Source organism: Mesoplodon mirus (assembly GCF_964341445.2).
Source record: "Mesoplodon mirus genome assembly, chromosome: 14".
Classification (NCBI taxonomy): domain Eukaryota; kingdom Metazoa; phylum Chordata; class Mammalia; order Artiodactyla; family Ziphiidae; genus Mesoplodon; species Mesoplodon mirus.
This window is the reverse complement of record NC_138990.1, coordinates 62,650,542-62,672,000: the sequence shown is the minus strand read 5'-3', so window position 1 is coordinate 62,672,000 and position 21,459 is coordinate 62,650,542. Positions and strand designations below refer to the sequence as shown.

At 50.8% G+C, this 21,459-nt stretch overlaps 1 protein-coding gene across 3 annotated transcripts in view; it reads right to left on the bottom strand.

Moving 5' to 3' along the window:
• Positions 1–369: 369 nt before the first annotated feature.
• EPAS1 (endothelial PAS domain protein 1) overlaps positions 370–21,459 on the bottom strand; it is an 89,122-nt gene continuing 68,032 nt past the window's right edge. For all 3 annotated transcript variants that reach the window (XM_082642360.1, XM_082642361.1, XM_082642362.1), the window contains 10 exons: positions 16,934–17,040; positions 10,866–11,013; positions 10,001–10,215; positions 8,717–8,919; positions 8,054–8,164; positions 6,128–6,612; positions 5,094–5,220; positions 4,793–4,910; positions 4,369–4,542; positions 370–2,614 (listed from right to left, as the gene is read on the bottom strand). In XM_082642360.1, the coding sequence (XP_082498486.1) occupies positions 2,463–2,614; positions 4,369–4,542; positions 4,793–4,910; positions 5,094–5,220; positions 6,128–6,612; positions 8,054–8,164; positions 8,717–8,919; positions 10,001–10,215; positions 10,866–11,013; positions 16,934–17,040 (1,840 nt within the window). In that variant the 3' untranslated portion in view covers positions 370–2,462. The remainder of the gene's footprint in view (positions 2,615–4,368; positions 4,543–4,792; positions 4,911–5,093; positions 5,221–6,127; positions 6,613–8,053; positions 8,165–8,716; positions 8,920–10,000; positions 10,216–10,865; positions 11,014–16,933; positions 17,041–21,459) is intronic.

The window sequence follows — 21,459 nt, the reverse complement described above, 5'->3', positions numbered from 1 at the left end:
CTGAGAGCCTTCATCCCAAAGTGCGGCGTGTGAATACACGTAGGCGGCAGAGTTTTCAGACTGCTTCCTATAATTTTCTGAAGACAGGAACCCTGACTTCTTTCCTCGGGTCCCTCACAGAACATAGAAAAAGAGGCCTGCAGAAATATGGACCATGCAGCATGGCTTCCTGGTCTTAGTTGCCGAGTTTTAACATTAGCCTTTTCTTCCATTCTCCAGATTCCTATCAATCAATCAGCTGGCCTCAGTCGTCTCACAAAGATCAGGGCCCATGTTCGTTTTCTGTAAACTGTTTAATAAATAAATACGTCACTTTACATCAGTGTAGCCCATGATAAACCCACAGGAAACAAGAGCCACCGGCAGTGGTAGGATCAGAAGACTTTAATAAGATAGCAGGTGTCAAAATACATTTCCTTATAAAGTTAAGCTCCCGTATAGTAACAACGCTGTCAGTAGGAATTTGACATTTATAATAATGTTCACGAAATCATTATGTTGATAAAGTTAATATGAAGTTTGGAATATTTTTCAGAGTGTTTTAGTACAACTGCAAGGGTAAAATGCCCTTCGTGCTGAGGCAAACACACAGAGAAAACCAAACACCAGCGCTTACACGTCCGTAACCCTTCAAGTTCTGCCACCTGCCGTACGTGAGGCGGGGCTGTGGTGCTCAAGTAACATTTTTGGCGACACAGTGACTAGGTAATTTTTCTTTTGAAATTTAAATTTTATTTCGTTTTGGGCAGTAAGTCCATCCAGCCTTACCAAATTCTTGGCTTGCTGTGTTTTGCTTTGTGTGTTTCTAGAAACTTCTTCATTGTACCCATGACGGAAAAGTTTCACGTGATTGCTATTTCAAAAACACATGGCATCGTCCCTCTTACCTGGTGAGTTATAAGACGCTCTGAGAACACTGTTTTCAGTACTTCCTACCCTAGACACATCACTTCTGGGGACAGACAGACCTCAAGGAGGGCCAGGGGCTGTCCCCGGGGGGCTGCCTGCTGCACCTCGGCCGTGTAGGGCGATCTGATGGCGTGGCTGAGGAAGGGGCATGAGGATGCAGCTGGTCAGGACCAGGAGCCCCCCTTTGTGCATTCCCTCAGTCCAGCTCCATGGGCTCCAAGGTGGTGAGCTGGGAGGATGTGGACTGGGTCCCTATACCATTTCCAAATCCTCACTTTCTTTCATGAATTCCCATCTAAATCATCTCATGGTAGTTCTGGAAATACCCAAATGTGCCCCATGAAAGACCATTAGAGTCACATAGCTCAGTGCACTTGAAGGGCTGGCAATGAAACCTGAAGAGTTTAAAGCGCTTCCCCTATTTGTCCCTACCCCCCACCCCTGACGTGCTGTCAGACCCTCTTGGCAGTAATAATAATACATACATACATACATAATACATACAGAACATGAGGAGAAGACAGCTTGCAGTGCTCCCACAGAATGATTCCACTTTCTGGATTGTGTGTCACGCCTACGGCATGTCCCGAAAGCAAAAAGGCAACAGAGGGAGACCTTGAGCAGGGTTAGTACAGGCCTGTGGAGTTCTGTACAATTCTGCAGTGTCAGCAACACCAGGAAAAAGATTAACAGCTTAAAAAAGATCTTAAAGTGATTTTGTGAGCAGGATTCCATTTCTAAGTTTTTAGATATTACAAAGTACCCATATATATGATAAACACTTAACCCAGATATAAATTTTCTTTTTAAAAAACTCAGTTATGTTTTTGAATAATAATAATTTAAAAAACTCCACCAAATGCAGGGGAAAAACACCAGTTTAGGAAAAGCCATACTGTGTAACTTTCACAGATAACCACCACATACAATGGAGTTCACCCTTCACATTTTTTTCCCCCAAAAGTTGTATCAAAATTAGAGCAAAGAGTTGGCTTAAAAAAAAAAAAAAGACTGAAATTTACAATACAGTGATTAGTTTTACAAAAGGAGGAGGGCTGAGAGATAAGAGGCCACAAATCAAGCTTAGAAAGCAAAATTATTTTGTTTCTCTTTGGCAACAGCAACAAAATCCTTTTAGTTAAATGAAGCCAAAGCTTTCCCTAAAGGAGAACAAACAAACACACCAAACTTGTTAGTATGAATATTGTTTGTGTGTGTGTGTGAGAGAGAGACAGAGACAGAGAGACCCGTGAATAATATAAATTAGAAGTAATTGAAGTTGGGGAGAGAACAATCTTATAAAATTTAAGAACATTTCCATTGACAGAGCAAAACATAGCAGGTAAAACAATTGTATTTTAAAAATATGAATAATAAAGTGAGCATCTTCAGAAAAAGGCCACTACTTGGTGACCTGGGCAAGTTTGCCAGGTAAGTATATCTTGTAAAAAGTGTGTTGGTGTTAGAAATATCTAGTTGCAAAAAAACAGACGGAGACCGTGAAGCTGGTGGGACGGCATGGGAAGGGGTGCCTGTCAGTGGGTGGCCCTGGCTCAGGTGGCCTGGTCCAGGGCTCTGAGGAGGTCCCCTCCTTGGAGGAGCGTGGAGCTTCCTGGGACAGGAACGTTCACCTCACAGTCATATCTGGTCAATTCCGGCAGCAGGTAGGGCTCAAACGAGGGTCCGAGCAGCCTGCTTGTCATGCCTGAAAGAAGAGTTAGTGCCCTTATTTTCAAAACCCTAAATCAAACATTTGGAAAAGGGTCTATTCCATAAGAGCCCAGCATGGATGAGACGTGTTGGGAGAGCAAGGGGTATTTCCAGTTTTCGTGACTCGGCAGCAGCCCTCATTTCACTTTCTTCAATGTTGTCTGTCTTTCCCTAGTGACCCAGCCCATGCAGAGAGCAGGGACCCAGCGGAAAGCATGTTGTCTCCATCCCATCAGGTGAGAGGGGCTGAGACCCAAGCAGCGGAGTGTGTGCAGTGCAGACAGAGCAGGGAATGTTGAGGGGACAGGGAGGTTGGTTGGAAGGAGCGCCCACGAAGGCTTCCTGGCCTGGGAGGTGGAGGCATGAGCCAGCGCCTGGGCAAGGCTCGGGGTTGCCAACTGACCCGTGCCCACTGTGCACTGGCAGCCGGAAGGCTGAACGGAGAGAGAGGGAGCTCTGAACCAGCTGGTGCCTGCACGCACTTGCACACACACATTTACATGCACATACACAAAATGTACACACATGCATATCTACATGTGTGCACACACACGGGTCCTTCAAAGGCCTGACTTCCAGTTTCAGGATCCCCACCCTTGGCAGCCCCTCTTTCTCTCCTGCTGAGAAGGGGAGACTCCCAGCACCCAAAACCCCACTTCCTGGGAAGAGCAGGCCCGGGTTCTGGAGGCGGCCCTGGAAGCCCTTCATCGGCCCCAGTAACGCGAGGTGCCCGCTCTCCCTTCCCCTGGCTTAGCTGTAGCACCTCATCCCTGGCCCCCCTCCCAGCCCCCCATGCCTGCCTCCCGCACTCAACCTTGCTCCCTCGTGGACGGGGCGGGTCTCACACCTCTGCAGCACCACAGTAGCAACGGATACTTGCTCACCAGCCCTTTCTAATCCCCCCTTCTTTGACTCACCCTAAGAAACGACCTGAGTTTTTAAAAGAATATTATTTTCCCCTGAAAAGGATGAGTTTCCACTCAAGGAAACTCCTGGGTGCACAGCAAGGATGATAACGCTGGCTCCGACTTAACGCAAACATATCCACGAACTCTACACTTTGCATGCAAGCCTCTTATTTAAATGTGTGGCTTGCTCTGTCCTTACTCCAGCTGGTAATGAGCAGAATTTTTAGCCCAGGCCTGTCTTGTGACTCTAAAGCTCTGAAGCACTGAGCAGCAGTTTGTCCCAAACCATATTGCTGAGGAAATTTCTCTTTTTTAGGGCAGGGGTCCAGCATGTTTCACCCGAACTACAAGTTATGTTCATGTTTAAATAGCAACCTTTCCGTGACAACATCTACATTTCACAAGATGGTAACAGACTAAGGTGGCCAGTCCTCCCAGAAAGCAAGGTCCAGTAGGGTGACTCTTCCCAGACCAGCCTGGCCCCCCTCCCAGCAGCACGTCCTCAGCTCAGCTCCTGCCTGAGCTCAGAGCGATGCCCCTGGCAGGCGGTAATGTGAAGAACTGAGCAAAAGGCAGATAGGCTCGGGGGCTCTTAAGGTGGAAGAGCCCCGGGTGTCACCTGGTGAGTGGAGGGTTCCTTCTCGAGCCCTGTGGACACGTGGCCTTCCAGCCCCTGCTGCAGTACTTGGGGGAAAAGAGGGCTCGCCCTTCTCAAGGCAGCTGCCTGTCATGAGCAAGTTCATCCTGGTGCTGAGACCCGCTGCCTTGTCCGTCCCCTGGCCCACACCCTCCCAAACCCAGCAGGCCCTGGCACAGTGCCCCCATTCCTGAGCGCACCCACCTGACACCTTGTGAGCCGCTGGTAGGCTGTAGTCCTGATACTGGGGGGTGTAACAATGCGGGGGGAACCCACTCTTGGCAGGCTCCCCGGGGCTCACGGCAGATGGCAGCTGTGGTGGTGTTAAGTGTCTCAGGGGCTGGCTCCCGCCCCTCATGGGATTTCGGACGAACTCATCTGAAAGGCCAATGTCAGACAGTGAGGGGAGAGACCATGACACCCCCAACGTCCCTCTTCCTTCACGCAAGGAGCCCAGAGATTTCTGACGGGCGTCACCCGGGCCAGAGTGGGAAGGGGGGGGTGGAGACACCCCCCTGTCCTAGCAAGGCTCGGAGGGGCAGGCGGGGAGGGAGTGGGGAGCCAGGGTGCACTCCGAGCCCCTCCACCGGCAGACGCCTTCCCCCAGGAGGCCCAGGCCTGTGCTCACCACTGGGGATGTTTGCGCTCGGCAGCTTGTCCGGCATCGGAGGGCAGTTCCCACCGCCCCTGAGACTCTTCATCCTTTTCCACATCAAATGTGAAGTGCTGCTGCCTGGTGGATCCCCCTGGGTGTGGAAGTGCAGAGGTTGAGGGGAGAGGCCAGAGACCCAGGTCCTCAAACTGCGTCAGGGTGAGGTGGGCAGCGCTCCCTCTGCCCGGTCAGCCGGCCCGGGAGGGCCCTCCACGCCAGCCTGGATCTCTGTGCTCAGCCCCCACTCCCAGCCGGCCTCCCCAAGGGCAGCGCTCACCCCACTCATGTCTTGGAAGGCTTGCTCCTCGTATTCTAGCTGTCGCTTCAGCTTCAGCTTGTTGGAGAGGGCGACCATGGCCGGGCTCATCACGTCTGGGCCCTGAGGCCCGAAGCCCTTTGCAGACCTGCCAAGCCCAAGAGATGGGCGTGAGGGAGTCTGGAGCCCCACACACCCAGGGCCCTTCCAGAACGAGCACTCATGGCGTGGCGGCTCCAAGACCCCAAGGGCAGAGTCCTGGAGGTGGGGTGGTGGGCCTGAGGCCCAGGCTCTCCTTCCTTCCGCAGTGCCCGCTACCTGGTGAGATGCTGAGGGTTCAGGGCACCTGCACCTCCCTCCACACGTGCCGGCCCGTACCCGGGCAGCCTCCAGTCCTGGTTTGCAGCCGCCCAGCTCTGACAGCTGTCTGTGGGAGGGCTGCCGCCCCGGCGCGCCTGGACTGCCCCCTGCCGAGAACCAGGGAGGGGGCTCTGTAGAAGGTAAGGGCCCCAAGGAAGCCTAAGCAATGGGCCCTGGGAGCTTGAGGTGAGCCCCCAGTGGGTGGAAGGGACTTGGAGGGGGAGACGGGGAGGAGCTGGGGGAAGGCAGGATGGGGAGGGTGTGCTGGACCCCGGCAGGGGAAAGGCATGGGCAACCAGGCTTCCACGGCCGAGCCAAGGAACCACCCCTCTGTGTTGTGTGTGTGGGTATTGTGCGGCTCAGCTCACAAGCTCTGCATCGAACGAGGTGCTCTGAGGGGTGGTCCGGAGAGCCACTGGTGCTCAGGGCCCTGCACGAGCTCCTCTGTCTGGCCGCAGGCCCCTCGTGGTGTCCTCCAGCCCTGATAAAACGTGTCCCACTCGAGGCCTCACATACCTAGGGGCGAGTCCCCTAAAGCCCAAGCTCTCAAAGTTCTGAGAAGGGCTGAGTGGAGTATCAGACCCCTGTGGAGTGGGAATTGGTGATGGGGCAGGGGTGCCTTTCAGGGCACCTGTCTGTCCCCTCCCTGTACAGCACAGCCTTTGCTGAAGCAGCCAAGGGTCTCTACCACTTACCTCTTCTTGAACATGGAGAGATGGGGTGCAGTGATGGGGGGCCCCAAGGGCGAGGCCCCCAAGGACTCCACGTGCTGATCTTCGCCGGGCCACTTCGTGGGCCCCAAGTGTAATGGCGGATCAGGGGGCCACTGTGTGTTGGATCTGCCCCCCATGGAGGAGAGAGGGGTGCAGGTCTGGCCACAGCACGGTGGTAGGGACACCTTGCTCCCACCGTTGAAGAAGATGAAGGACACAGGCCGCTGCTCGGGCTCTATCTTCTTGCTTTCCAGCTGATACTTGTCCAGGAGGAAGGGGCTGTGAGAGGCCATCGGGGCCAGTGGCTGGAAGATGTTCGACATGGTACTGAAGGAGTGCTGGGGGGTGGACTGGGGTGTCTCCGGCAAGAGGCTCTCCTCGGGGCAGATGGGACTGAGCTGGAAGTCCTCCCCGTCCATGGGGATGTAGGGTGCCAGGGTCTCCAGGTCCAGCTCATTGAAGTCCGTCTGAGGAGACACAGACCACAGGCAAAGCAGCTCAGCAGCTGGCGCTGCCTCAGGGATACTGTTCCATCTTAGCCCCTCGTCCTCCCCACCCCACCCCTGCCAGAGGCCTTCCTCCTGCATGGCCTGACCGTGCTGAGGCCTTCAGGGCCCAGGAGAAGAAAACTCAGATGTGTCCGTTGAGTCTGCACCGTCTCCCGGCAGGTGCCAGCAGCTTCCCGTGCATTTTCTCCCTTGGTCAGCCTGTGCCACCAATCCCCGGTCATTTGAGTCTCCACTCAGGCATCCTTCCACACGCTCCCTGGTGCCACCATCCCCATCCAGCCCAAAATGCTCTCCTGTCTCCCAGTCCAAACCCCGCCTTCACTCCCACACACTGGGCAGGCACCACCTCTTCCACAAAGCCATCCCTGCCCACTCCGGTGAGCACGATGGCTCCCAGGGGGCCACGGGCAGCTTCGTCTTCATCACCTCACTTCCCCAGGGTGTATCGGTGGAATGCTCATAGGGCAACCATGGCCCAGTGCTACCTGTGGGACCTTCATTCTGATCAACAAGGACTCAGACATGGACCCGCAGGTTCCCACTACCATGATGGGCACCGTAGGGAATTCTCACAAGCAGACCCAGAAAAATAAATGTTTCAGCCCTCACTGGGAGGATGCAGCTGATTACAACTGCCTGAAATGGTTAAAGAGCAGAAGCAGACAGTGATAACCAAATACTAAGTAATAAATCCTATAGGAGTTCAGAGAAGAAAGTGCAGGGTAGAAATAGGGAAAGTTTTGCAGAACAAACTGAGGAGGCAAGGCAGAAATCTGGATGAGTAACCCAGACTAAGACAAATGGGGATGAATGATTTTCCTTTGGGTTTTGTGACCCACATACCCGTCCACCCACACCCTAGCCTGTTTACACAGGTTTTACAAGACGTTTGGCCTTATGTAATAAGTTTCTGAAAAGTTACGTGTAAATAAAAATTGGTCATTCAGTTGTCATTTTAAAATGCATTTAAAATAAGGTATTTCAAAGAATCCTAAAATGGAAATGTTTGTAAGGGGAATAATTGTTCCCTATGCTTACAAAAGTTGTATACATCTGGGTATGCTTTTTAAATGCAGGGATCCTTAAAGAAAGGTTCAGTTGTGGTTTTCATTTTCATAAGCATTAAGAAATACCCAAGTTAGTAGGACATGATGTATCGAGAGTTAAAAGTAGACGAGCTGGCTCTGACACGGGTAAGCAGAGGGCAGAAGTGCGAGAAGCACACGACCACAGGCTCCGTTGCTCTGCACCCTCACCCAGTTAGGGACTGTGGCCTTGGCCTAGCATTCCCACTAGTCTTTGCAACAAAGGGCTGAGGCTGCAAGAAGAGACTTCAGCCTTCACCACCAGCAGCTGGTAGGCCTGGCCCGCCACTCCAATCTTCCCCACGGCCACCTACCTGGGTGCTGCACTGGTCTTTCGCCTCTGTATCCATGGCAAAGAGCTTTTCGATTGCTTCAATCTTCAGATCATCCTCCAGAGATGGATAATAGTCTCCAGGGCTGCTGGGCTGGGGGCCAGGAAGGAAGGTGACCAAGTCAAGGCTACGGCACTGGTTTCCCCGGAAGTCCAAGGTAGAAGGAGAAATATGTTTCTGGACCCACAGATTCAACTCTATTCCACGGAATAAGAATATGTGAAGAAGCCACGCCCTAGGAGCTGTGTGTACCTCTCTGAGTTCAGTCTCCTCGTCATAAAATGAGGCTGTCTTGAACAGCAAACAGGATAGAGGCATGGCTGGCCGGGCTCTGCAAACTGTGTGGCTCTGTGCCCCCAGCAGGATGGTTACTGCCCCGCATGGGGACTGAGCTCGGGGCTCACAGCTGTGTGCCACTCAGCCCCTGTCTTCAAGGACCTTATCACATAGATGGGGGATGGGTACTGAGAGCAAGCGCACAGCTCTAATGCGTGGCAAGTAAGTATCACAGCCCCCCTAGGGGGCTCCAGTATAACTGAGTAGGAGGAGGGCAGGACTTGGGTCTGGCCTGTCCACTCAGCCATCCGGCAGCAGCCAGAGGAGGAGCCCACCCTCTCCATGGCCTCAACCCCAGGGGGCGCTCACCGTGGAGCAGCTACTGCTGCTTCTGCTGCTGCTGGCGGCACTGGGGGTGGTGCTCCCAGGGGCGGCTGCCTGGGGCACGGTGAAGGCGGGCAGGCTCCCGGCCTCAGTGTGGGCGCCGTGGCTCCTGGGCTCTCCGGCCCACTGCTGGCCTGGCGGCAGGATGGCCTTGCCATAGGCTGAGGACTCCTCAAAGTTCTGGCTCCCTGTGGAGACAAGGGCCTGGCTTGGTTCACACCCCCAACTGCTGGGCTCACCCCAGGGCAGAGGAAGCATGAAGGATGCACAAGTGATCCTAAACGTGCCTGCGGCGTGCCTGGGGCTCGGCCCCCCGTGTGCTGAGGCTTCGCTGGGACAAAGGGGCCTTCAACTGGGGTTCAACGTACAGAGTCCCTTTAATGGGAACACCCTCCTGGAGCCTTTAATTTCCCGAGACTAAATGTATTAGGAGCCACTCTTCCCTGAAGGGCAATCCAGAACGTAGAGGAGGAGGTTATGAAAACTGGGCAATTTGCCTCATTACTGCCACGAAACTGGAAAGCTGCGTGACTCCTTGTCCCAGGGCTGCTCTCTGTGATTCTCTGAGATCACTGTTCCCCGGTGGCCTCTCACAACACACCTAACGGGGCTGAGCCAGTCCAGAGCAAGCACAGGGAGGTGTAGCTGTTCCTTGAGCGGCCACAGCAAGGCTGGGGGGTGACTGTGGGTTGCAACATGGGGAAGAAGGGGCTTCCCGCCTTCAGAGCACGGGGCAAGAGCCACCGACTCCGCTGGGGCCACCAGGGCTCGCATCCCCCTGGGACAGGCAAACGTTTAAAGAAGTGCATTCGAGGGCTTACTCCTGGGCCTGAATCTTTTCTCCATCCACGTTTCTGGAAGGATTTCTCCCAACATTATTTCAACCTAGCAGGCCTCTGCCTAAACAAGCAATCTGTCCTTCAAGGCTCAGGTGGAGATCTGCCCACCCTGTGGAAAGATGCCCGTGGCCTCGGAGCAGATCCCTCGCTGCCCCCATCTCTCATCTCAGGCTCCCCCCTCCCCACGGTGGAGAATCTACCAAAACGCCCTCCCCCCCACCCCGCTCAGAGCTTTACCAGGTCAGAAAGAGGACGGTCTTATGCTGTGGGGAGTGCACATGCCCAGCATAGGGTCTGGCCACCAACGGATGATCAGCAAGACTTGGGGAAGGCACGTGGCAGCTCTGCTTAAGGAAAAGCTGTGGCCAGGGAGGCCTCCTCCCACCCCAGGAGGGTTCGACAGGCCCTGGCTCAGCTAAGAAGCACCCACCGAAATCCAGAGAAATGATGGCATCTCCTGCGGTGGGTGCGAGCTGGGCCAGCTCCTCGGGCTCTTCCTTCAGCTTGGTGAACAGGAAGTTGCTCTTCTCAGACACAGCCACCTTGCCACTGTTGTCAAAGATGCTGTTCATGGTCATCAGGTGCGGCTTGAACGGGGACTCCGTCTGGTCCATGGAGAACACCACGTCGTTCTTCTCTATCTCACTGGTGGGACAAGAGCGAGCTTCAGACTGTCCACACTTGCCAGCAAAACCCTTTTACTCTCCAGACACATGGAAGTCCTGATAGCTAAGCCTCTCAGACAAAAACACGGGTATGGACAGTGGGTTGGCATTCCGTAAAGAACCGTGCACTGGAAGTTTGGAGTCGTGGAGCTAGCGATGCGGAGAGCACCCGCTGAGTATGTATCTGTCTTGGATGCTGTGTTAATAGTGTACGTGGGCTGCGTGGTATGCATGAGACTTGAAGGCTTTTGCTTTTGTTGCAGCCCAGCAATGACTTTCTCTAGCTTTCTTCCCAGGTGCTACCGAGCAGAGGTGTTACATCTTCTCCCAAAAAGTAACCGTGGTTCTCTTCCCTTGGTTCCCATTCAGAAAGCACTTAAGTGACGACTGTGTTCTAGCTGCCTCCCCACGTGGGTCAGAGGCATGACAGATGACAGACAAAGGGGGAAGGGGCAGAAAAAGCCTGTAAAGGGGAAATCCCAGCGTTCCACTGTCCCCAGGACGCCCACTGCAAAAGAGCTCGCCGATGTGGTGCCGGGTTCTGAAAGGCTCGGCATTCCTGGGCTGTGTCCTCAGTCTCAGGAGCACCCTGCACCCCAGGCTGTGCCCCCCCGGCCCTCACAGGCTCACCTCAGGACGTAGTTCACACACATGATGCACTGGGGCTGCAGGTTGCGAGGGTTGTAGATGACCGTCCCCTGAGTCTCCAGCCACACGTAGCCCCCGTGCTTTGCAAGCATCCGGTACTGGCCACTCACCACCTGACCCTTGGTGCACACTAGGGGAGGAGAAATGGGGCCTGAGGTCAGGAGGTGGGGGAGGGAGACCCCATGGGGAGGCCAGCGTGCAGGGGAAAGATGGGGGAGAATGAGCTGGATGGGAGCTTAGAGCATCTCGCCCAACTCTTCCGGTTAAACATGAGGAAAGTAACCAGAGAGGATAACTGACTTCCCTAGGCTGGCTGTGAGGGAGTGGCCACCGCCAAGCCCTTGACAAGCTGGCTCACCCCTGGCTCAGCTGGGAGCAGAAACCAAGAGCAGCACCTGCCCTTCCTCCTCCCCCCAAGGTCAACGAGAGGAAGCCTCTCCACGGGGTGCCCTCTGGATCCAAATGGGCACGCAGGGAACGGGCGAGCCTCCTCTGCCTCACACTACAGGCGGCAGGGTGCTTCCAAGCAGCGTGGAGAACGCCTGTCCTCGGGCAGCCACTGGTAGCAGGCCCACCATCGGTACTCTGCTTGTGAATAAAAGCAGTTTAAAGAAACCCCCAGATATCCTCGATTGTTCCAGGTCATCCGTCAGACCTGCCGCCTTTGGGGCCACAGCAAGTTTGTGACCCACAGCAAAGGCAGCAGCAAGCCCCCCGCCAGCCTCTACACACAGCCTCGTCCAAGCCCTGGTAAGTCCTCCCAGCTGCCCAGCTAGGCTGCCTGCGTATGACTTCTTTCCTCTTCCAGAATGCTCTAAATGTTCATTTAACATTTGTTTTACTCTATAAAAACATCGGGGAAAGGGCCCTGCATCCCAGATTGTCCTCTTCCCCAGTCCAGAATGCTCTATCTGCTCCCATTAAAAAAAGAATCAAGTCCCTTTAAATGAAAGTTTACTAATGTTAGGATTTCTGATAGCTTTCTGAACTGCCCATTTACTTTCTTTCTTGGGAATTCATTCTTCTGAATCCCAGTCTCAGAAACCCCCAAATCACAGAGGAAGAAGCATGCTGGCAGGATGAGGAAATCTTGGTTTCGGTGTTCCTCATCTGCAAAATGGGGTATTGATAATAATAACAGTAATGATAATAATTATTAGTACCCAGTGTCCCAGAGCTGTTTGTACTGAGGACCAAGTCTGCCTGGTTCATCAGGTCCAAAAATGTGGCTGACGTCACTGACAAATGCTGTATTAGGAAAAGCCCCTCTGCCCCAAAGTTACCAACATGTACAGTGCCCAGGCCCTGTCACGTCTACAGGACACGTCTGTAGGTAATGTCACAAGGGGCCCTGTGGGAGAACATGCAGACTCTCTGTAAACGTCACAAACCTCCCTACTTTTCCGTGTAGGCTCAGGAATCACTCCCCATTCACCACACTGTGTGGTTGAGGAATGCAGCTCAGTTCGTCGTACTAACCATGCTTGTAATCCTTCACATTTATGTTTTTCTTGGTACATTTCCTCCTGTTCAGAAATTAACAAGCACCTCCAAGCTACAGGAAGCACTGGAACCATACTACACATAACTTACATGTGTATCGTGCTTTGCAGGGTTCAAAACCATCTCGTAAGATAAATTCATTTCTGCAAAGGAATTGGAACAGTGCCTGGCACACAAAGCATCCACAGGATTAGTGTTAGCCTCACCTCGTTCACTGTACAGTGACACCACGAGGTATCTATTATTATTCCTGTTTTCCATCTGAAGAAACTGAGGCTTAGAGTGATTTGCTGAAAGGCCCCCTCAGTGGAAACAGTCCACAGGCTTATAGTCCAAATTAAAGGGTCCTAAGTCTTTTTGGCTTTGTTTGCATTTTAAAAAAGTCAACTTTGGTGAGGTTTAATTTACCTTCAGTAAAAAATGCACCCACTTTAAGCACAGATCAATGAGTTTTGCCGACTGTACAGACCCTTGTAACAGTCACCGCAATCAAAGGTATAGAACTTTCCATCATCCAACCTCCCAAATTTCTTATACCTCTTGACAGTCAATCCCCATTGCCACCCCTGGTCCCAGGCAGCCACTGATCTGTTTTCTGTCACTATACATAGAAATGATCTTCTCTCTATTCACACGTAAGTGGGATCATACCAGAGCTCTTTCGTGTCTGCCTTCTTTTCGCCCAGCATGTTTCCCAGAGCCCTCATGTTGTTGTAGTATTCCTGGTTTGCTTTTCATTGCTAAGTAATATTCCGCCGCATGGAGATACCATAACTAATTTATCCGTTCACCTGTCAATGGATGTTTGCATTGTTTTCAGTGTTGGGTTATAATGAATACAGGTGCTATGAACATTTGTGTACAAATCTTTGTATGGACATACAGTGTGAGTGCAGCTAGGGGCACAATGGCTGGGTCATAGGGTAAGTACATGTGTCCTTTATAAGATACGGCCAAGTTATTTTCCAAAGTGGTCATATCATCATTGTCTAATCTTTTTAATAAAATCCTGTGCTGTAGGGAAGACAGACACCATCTTTTTTTAACATGAGGGAACTAAGGCCAGAGGGATTGTGACCTGCTTTACATCACACAGGACAACAGTCTGGGTTACTCGACAGCCTGTGGCCCGCAGTACAGTGCCCTCCTACTACATGCCCCCGGGCGACACTTCACTAGGAAGACTGAATTGGTGGTTGCTGCTGTCCTGAACCATCAATGGACCCTTTGGCCAAAGAAATAACTCTGTCCTCCCTCATCTCCCTTTATCTACCCCACTGAGGCTCCCATGCCCGAGAGACGTGATTCTTGCACAATTTCAAGTGCCTGGAGTTAACTTATTCATTAACTTATTAACTTATTCTTAATGCAGACAAGATTCAGGGATCTTATTCTTTTTGATTAAACAGTGCAGTGAGCAACGGTTTTTAACTGCATTTCTAGCGATTGCAGGCGAGGGCCTGCTCTGTCAGTAGAATATAATTACGCCAGCTTTCTAATCATCTGCTCATTAATGCCAGCCTGGGTGAGGGGCCTGCTACTTGGTAGATAGGCTTTTTATGGCCTTTAATCTTGTTTTCCTAAGAGCACATAATGTCCTCACACAACAAAGAGAAACCAACCCCCCTTCCCCCAAACCCTTACCTTCTGAGGGTAACAATGTATAAATTACTAACCCATTTGGAAATGATGGCTTTCAATTATTTAAATTTGGTTTGAGGTCTGAGCTTCCCCAGTAATTTCAACGGTAAACCTTCACAGGCTAAGACACACATACGTGCATAAATTCGGGATGCTGGTGTGTAAACCTGGATGAGCCTCAAGCCTGGGCCTCCAATTATTCCACAGTGTGAGTGTGGGTCTGTGGTGCAACTTTATCTGCATAAACCCAACAAGAAAGACAGAGGGAGAGAGGGGGAGAGAGGGGGAGAGGGAGAGAGAGGGAGAGAGTGAGAGTGAGAGAGAGAGAGAGAGGGAGGGAGAGAGGGGGGAGAGGGGGAGAGAAGGGGGGAGAGGGAGAGAGTGAGAGTGAGTGTGAGTGTGAGAGAGAGAGGGGGGAGAGGGAGAGGGGGGAGAGAGAGAGGGAGGGAGGGAGGGGGAGGGGGAGAGAGAGAGAGAGAGAGGGAGATTGAGATTGAGAAAGACTGAGAGAGAAAAAAAGAGAGGGAAAGAGAAACAGAAATAGATGCTTCTGTTTAGCTGGCATTAACCCAATTTCCACCCCATGAAGATCTCCCTTTGCTGGATTTAGGCTGGGTGAGTAGAGGCCTCTGAGCTCAGAGCTGCTTTACTTGGCTCCATCAGGGGAAGAAGGGAACCTGTGATTTCCATTTGGGTTGTGAATTACCTTTAAGTGTGCCTAATGCTTAAAACCACAGATTCAATAAATCTGCACCATATTTCCCCTGGATGCAGCAGAAAACTAATATGACAATTTTTTACCCCAGCTCTGTTTTAAGGATCAAAGATTTTCTAAGAGAAGGAAAAAAAATCATTTTCATAGGCCTAGTGAGAAGCCATCATTTTTGTTCTCTTTGACAATAGTTTCCTCTACTTTCCCACCCCAGAAGGTAAAGTACAATACTGTCCTGCAAGAATTTCCAGAAACTTTTGCTATTGTCCTCTACTCTGACTCACCCTTGGCTGAGAAGGAAGGCTAGGCTTTTCCCCAGTTTTACATCTAAAGGAGGGAAGCCCCAGAAAGCCAGGCACTGGGAATCAGTGGGTAAGCTGGGCCAGAGCCAGGTCCCTGAGTCCCAGTACCAGGATGACTTTGGGAGCTGAAACCACCATGGGCCAGAAAAGCATGGGGAGTCCCAGAGCGGAGGCTGGAGCCACGTCCTACAGTTTCAAAGCTGGGGCAGGCTAGAGCTGGGCCACATCCATGGGCACACAAAAGTACCTCCACCTCCCTCCCGCATCCCTGGGTCCCTGAATGCGGAAGCTGGATTGTTTGTTTTTTTTGCTGGAGAACACAGTGAGAAGCTTCTTTGAGATGTCATTAGGGGCCCTGCTGCACTGTTGGAACAAACCCAAAAGCCATGAGGATGAAGCAAAGAAACCAATTAGAAAGAGAAGATCTCATTCCTTAAGAGAATATTAACTGTGCTTCTATACAGCTTATGGCCTGCTGATCTGAACTTCAGGTGTCCTAACCTTGGGATAGATGGATGGACGGATTTAGGAACAACGGACAAATAACTGCACTTCCATTTTCTTCATTGCCATTCCAAAGCCACAGCTAATCCTTGGAGTCCAAGACCAAAAGGGCCACTGGGAATCTTCTCAGACTTACCCATTTTAAATCCTTCTGTAATCCTCTCAGCACCCTGATCTGCACTGGGGGCACTTATTTTGAAGCATTCTTTCCCAAATATGTTTTTTTTTTGCCCTTGGGTGTGTCATTCATTTAGTGCCTGTACTGTACCAAACACTATGCTAGATACTGAGGCGGAAGGTATGAACCACCATGCTCCCACGGAGCCCAAAGCCCTCCTTCTTCTGCAGAAATGAGATCCCTTAGGGCAGGGATCAATCCTATCAATTTCTTTTTCCCCCAGTAGGCCAGGTATAGGCTTATAAACCCATAGTCCTTGCATGTTGATGGGCTGTATGGATTCAAGAAAATTGTCTTGGATCACCTGCAGATGGGAAGCCTTAATTGGGAACATAGTCAACTGAAATGCACTAGAACTGCCCTGTCCAGTATGGTAGCCACTAGCCAAGTGTGGCTACTTTAATTAAAACTAAATTTAAAAAGTTCAGTTCCTCAGTTGCACTAGACATATTTAATATACAGCATAGGTCACCTATGGACTATGCAGATGAAGAACATTTCCACTGTAGAAAGTTCTATTGGACAGCCCTGTTCTAGAATCCTTTCATAATTCAGGTTTTTTTTCAAGCTGCAAGGCACAATTTCCACATGCCATTACTGGGTTGCCTGGACAGCCTTCCCCAGCTGTGTTCTCTTGATTCAGCAAGCAAGCTCTTGGAAAACCAGGGCTCGCCTCAACACGTCTATTAGGTTGGTATCGTGCAACCTCTACCTCTGTTTAGACCAATGCTCTCCCATCCTTCAAGGTCCAACTCAAGTGCCCTGTCTTCTCTTTTCCTGAACTCTCCCAGCCCTCTTCTTTGAATGGATGTACATGTTTCTATAGCGCATAACCCAAGTTGATTACATGCTGTCTTGTATTACACTCTACGGGGCTGTTGCATAGGTTAAGCAGACTGTGAACTGCATAAGTGTGCTCAGTGAGGTGGTAAGTAGGGACTGAGATTCAGCCCACCTTCCACTCTCCAGGCTGTATGCCTTGGTGTGTTTGTGTGTCCCCTACCAAAAGTGCCCTTTTCCTAATTTGCATGAGCATGTCACACAGGATGGTGGCAGCCTTGGTTTTCTAACCATCCTGAGGGCATGAGTCTTGTCTGCCACACGAGATGATGGCTCTGTGAAGGAAGCGACTGGATCTTCTCCTTTCTCACCAGTCACACCCCGCTCAAGGCCAGATTCCACAGACATATAGGGCATTCCTGGAACTTACAGTTCTGGTGACTTTTGGTCATGTTCTCTGAGTCCAGTGCATGGTAGAACTCGTAGGCTGAGCGGCCAAGCAGCTCTTCAGGGTGGTAACCAACCAGTTCTGTGATTCTAAATTTTTTTTAAAAAAGCAAGGGGGAAGAGAAAGACCATATGAATATGAGCAGGGGCTCAAGGACCTATATGTAGAAGGTAATTCAAATGCACACATTCAATGAAACACACTCCCAACATCCCGGTCGTACCATTCATCCAAGCAAACAACAACAAACATGGTGGTCAACCTGCGACTGTGGGTCCACCGAACCTCCACTCTTCCTGCCCTTCCTGGATTGTGTCTGGGAGGAAGGAAAAGCACCTGTTCAGGGGCTCCCTACCTCCCACCCCCAAACAGACACATGTGCCTTGCTCCAGTGACCACTGGAAGGGGCTCTCATTGCCCCCTACCCACAGTTTTTGCAGACAAGGGAGCAGAGATGCAGAGAGGGTAGACAGTTTGCTTGATGTCTACACAAGTGTCCGGGGACAGAGCAAGAACAAAAATGGGAACATCCTGACTATTCCAGCTTATTCTAGCAGAGGGCGATATAAATGAAAAGTGAAAATTATGTGGTCCCAAGTTGGGAAAAGCATGGGGGTGGCCTCTGCATGTGTGTTAGCCACGGATTGAGGAGGGACCCAGGCAGGTAGAGCCCTGTCTGCGCTTAAACCTTCTCCCCTCAGGTCGTGCCTGGTGACCTCAGATACCTCCTAGATGTCAGGTTTGCCTTCATGGGTTCTACTTGCTCCTTCTATCTCAAGGAAAGGAGGGAGGGCAGGAGGTGCCAAGAGGAACAGATACAAAATCATAGTCCTAGAAATGTGCCTCTTTGTTACACTCTGATAAATAGGCAGCTTCCGTGTAGGGTGTCTGCCTTAGATAGGAAGTGGGCAGAGAAAAGGCAAATGTGGAGAACCGTGAAGAATCAACTCTCTGAGGACCCTCTGCTCTGTGCTGGGATCATTAAAATAAACAAAGCCCTGCCCAAGACCCACCAGATTAACTGCTTTCCCACATCATACCTAAACATTATTTCTCATCATCTCTGTTCTCTCACGTTTTTTCTAACCGGCTCACTGTCTTGTTTACTTAGCCTATCACAAGCGAGAAGTGATGCTATATCCTCACCATTACAAGCTCTATTTTGGAATACATGACTCCGGGGGCACAGCCCTGTCACCTGTCCACGCTGGAGAGGAACAGTGTGGAGAGGAAAGCAGACGCCGTGGCTCCTTGGTCTCCTGTCTCTACTCTCCCGCTCCATACGGGTTTTGCACAGGTCAGACGAAATCATCCTAAAATATTATTTCCATTCTGTCACCCCTCTACGTAAGCATCCCCAGCTTACCTAGGACCAACCACATCCAGAGTAAATAAACTCCACCTAACTTCTAAGCCCCCAGGGTCTTGTCTCCATCTTCCAAGCAGTCTGATTTGCAGCTGATCGGCAGCGTGGCGGGTCCCCCCTCCCCGGTAGACCCCTCTCCTCGCAGTTCCCCCCTCTGGCAAACCCACGCTTGCCGCAGAGCCTTGAGGCCTTCTCTCCTCCAAGCCCTGATGATGACAGGGCCAGCTCGAGGTCTTGCCTTGGCCCTGGAGCTTTCTCCACGTTCCCCTTCTCATCGAGTCCTAACAGGCAAACACAATGTCACAAGGAGTTATGTATGCTTCTCTCCACATCCTAGGCTGCCAAGCCCCGAGCTCAGGGACCACATTCTCCTTTGGCCTCTGCTACAACGGGTGCTCAGTAAATGCTAGAGTAGCCGACCAGTGGACAGATAGTCTTTGGGGGCCTAAGGTATAATCAGAGCCCTGTCTAGACCAGCACTGCTAAGGAACCTGGGCACTAATGGTCCACTTTTCTTCCTAGAGCATGGTCACCTGTCTCAGTGCATGGTGATGTACACACACAGCCTTCAGCACAGCCCTCATGATGTTCAATCCATCCTTTCTCCATTCCGTAAGGTGTGTCTGGTGTTGAAGTGGGCAGAGAAGAGGCAAATTCTCTGCCTAGGTGAGACTTGGGGGTTAAAGCCTTTGTCAAACAACGGGCAACACAACAGAGCCGAGAAGCTTAGGTCTCAGTTGATTTAGCCCAGCGGAGGTTTCTCCAGTGAGATTCCAGCAGCTCACCTGCACCAGCCAGTTGGTCTCAGACCAGGAGGATCTGTCCACTCACTTGGCCCTGAGCAGAGAGGTCTCTGAACTCATCAGCAACAGACATGTTCCTCGGCAGCCTACGTCCAGGGCTGGCATTCATGGCACCTTAGCCAAGGTGGAGATTCAGGGAGAACAAGGAGACGGCCGCACAGTGCTGGCCCGTCCTTTCCTATGCCCACGTAGCTTTTCTGATGGGTCCCATGCCTTTCAGCCTTAGCCTGGGAATCAGAATTGCACCAGTGGGCTGTGCTGACAACGGGCTGGCCATTTACAGGCTCACCAATGTGCCAGGTAAACTACTTCTGTTCCTGAACTAGGTCTAGTTTCCTAGAGACCCTCAAAAATGAGGCTGTTCTGGGAAAGATCTGAGTCTACTCCGTGAAGAGATTATACTTTCTTTCAAGATTAGAATCTTCTAAAATGCTCAAAGTAAATGTTTATTATAATCAGCCTCAAATAAAATATTTCTTAATCTAATTAATGTACCATCCATTCAGAGGCACACAATGGGCATGTTTTGGAAGTGGACAAACAAACCTCGATTTCAGAATTGCCAGCTCTCTTCCCAGTAGCAGCCTTCATTTATCTTGTCAACTAAAATAAATATTTAACGTCTCCTCCTTCATGCCTTTAAACAGATGACTATAAAAACTGGGAAATACACATACCCCAAACACAATTGAAGAACATTCGACTGGTCAGACTTCACAAAACCAGGAAACCCCAACTCAAAGCTAATGGTCGTTGCCCTCAATCTGCAGGCATGCCGACGCCAGCGGGGAGGCTAACGAACCCGGTTTGTTTATAGGGTTGGCCTCCACGGCACACAAGGGCCCTCCCTGCTCATTTCCCTCTGTCCCAGGGAAGCCTCGGGAGCTGGGCTGTGATAACACCATTTCATCTGCTCTCTTCACCAGGGGCAGGGGAACTATTTTTTTCTTTCTTTCTTTCATTCTAATTAAGGGGCCCTGACTCTCCGGAGAAAAAAATAAAATCAGTTTGGAGTCACTCATAAATTTCAAAAGTCAACTCAGTAGTGCTGTTCTCTTTGTAAAGGGGAAGAAAATATAAAAGGACTTAATTCAGTAGACTTCAGAAATGAGAAGCACAGAGGTCCCTGTTTAATAATAAAGTAGGAAAAGAACCAGCTCAAGGATGAGGTGAGGAGAGAAATGTAGACGTTGATAGGCAGCCCCAGGAGGCCGAGGCAGAAGGAAGAAAGAAAAAAAGAAACTAGAGAATGTAGAGGGGAAAACAAGGTGGTTACAATCTGAAGTTACTGTCGCCCCAAGGAAGTATGTGGGTCAGACAGCTGGGCCCTGGATTTCAGAGTCAGGTCTGCCTCACAATGTAAGATGACAGTTACTGCTCGTCCATTGCTCTTTACCCTTAAAAATGTGGCGAGGCCCTTTTCAACGTGGCCTACCTGTGGCTGAGCTCTAGGAAGAAATGGACTCTCCGGCTGGGCTGCAGTGTCAGTGCCGTGTGGCCTCCTAGGCAGAAGGAATGCAGCGCAGGCCTCAGCCGGCTCCATCACGCGCCCGCCCACGAGGGACGAGGCAGCAAGTTCCCTACTTCACACGCCAAGCCTGGAGTCAGACAAGGTCTGGCTGCAGTTTTTACCCCTGTTCCCTAGGAGTACAGGATTCACTCAGTAAACTAATCGTGGACGGCTAGAGAGCATTTAAACTATTTGAGAGGATAAAAGTTGTAAGTACTTCCTAACCACCTATTTGTTTTCCAAAGAATGCATTTGCTAATAAAACCATCCTTTTATTAAGGTCTGCTTTCTTTCGTTCCTGCCTTCTGGCAATGCCCTCTCCTAGGCAACACTTGACTCACCTCATTTTGGTTTCTGTATGTGCTTTTAGCTTTGAAACTGCATTCCCCCAATAATACCCAAACTATTCAGTAACACAGAGTTCAATGACATTTGTTTTAATATATTTCTATCCAGATTTTCTTGGCTTTAAACAACAATACTTTTGCCTTGTGTTTTCCTCCAGTAGTACACGGTTAAGTGAATATCTATACAACCAGCTCCATAGTTAATGGATAATGAATTTCCATCCTATCAGTGTTACGTGTTACAGGTGGGGTGAATTTATTCATAGTATACATAGGAGGGTAGCCCTGGCTCAATCCTGGACTGACCCTGAGTGCCACCAAATGCCACAGCTGCCTTTCATTACCTTGAAACCCACAAGCAAGAAGGGGAAATTTGCCTTGAATTGTAGCAGGAGAGAAGCAGATCATGCAGAGGAATAGTTTTTGAATTGTGAGGTATGTAATATTACAGTTTGAAATAAATTCCAAAGAGGATTTGTAAA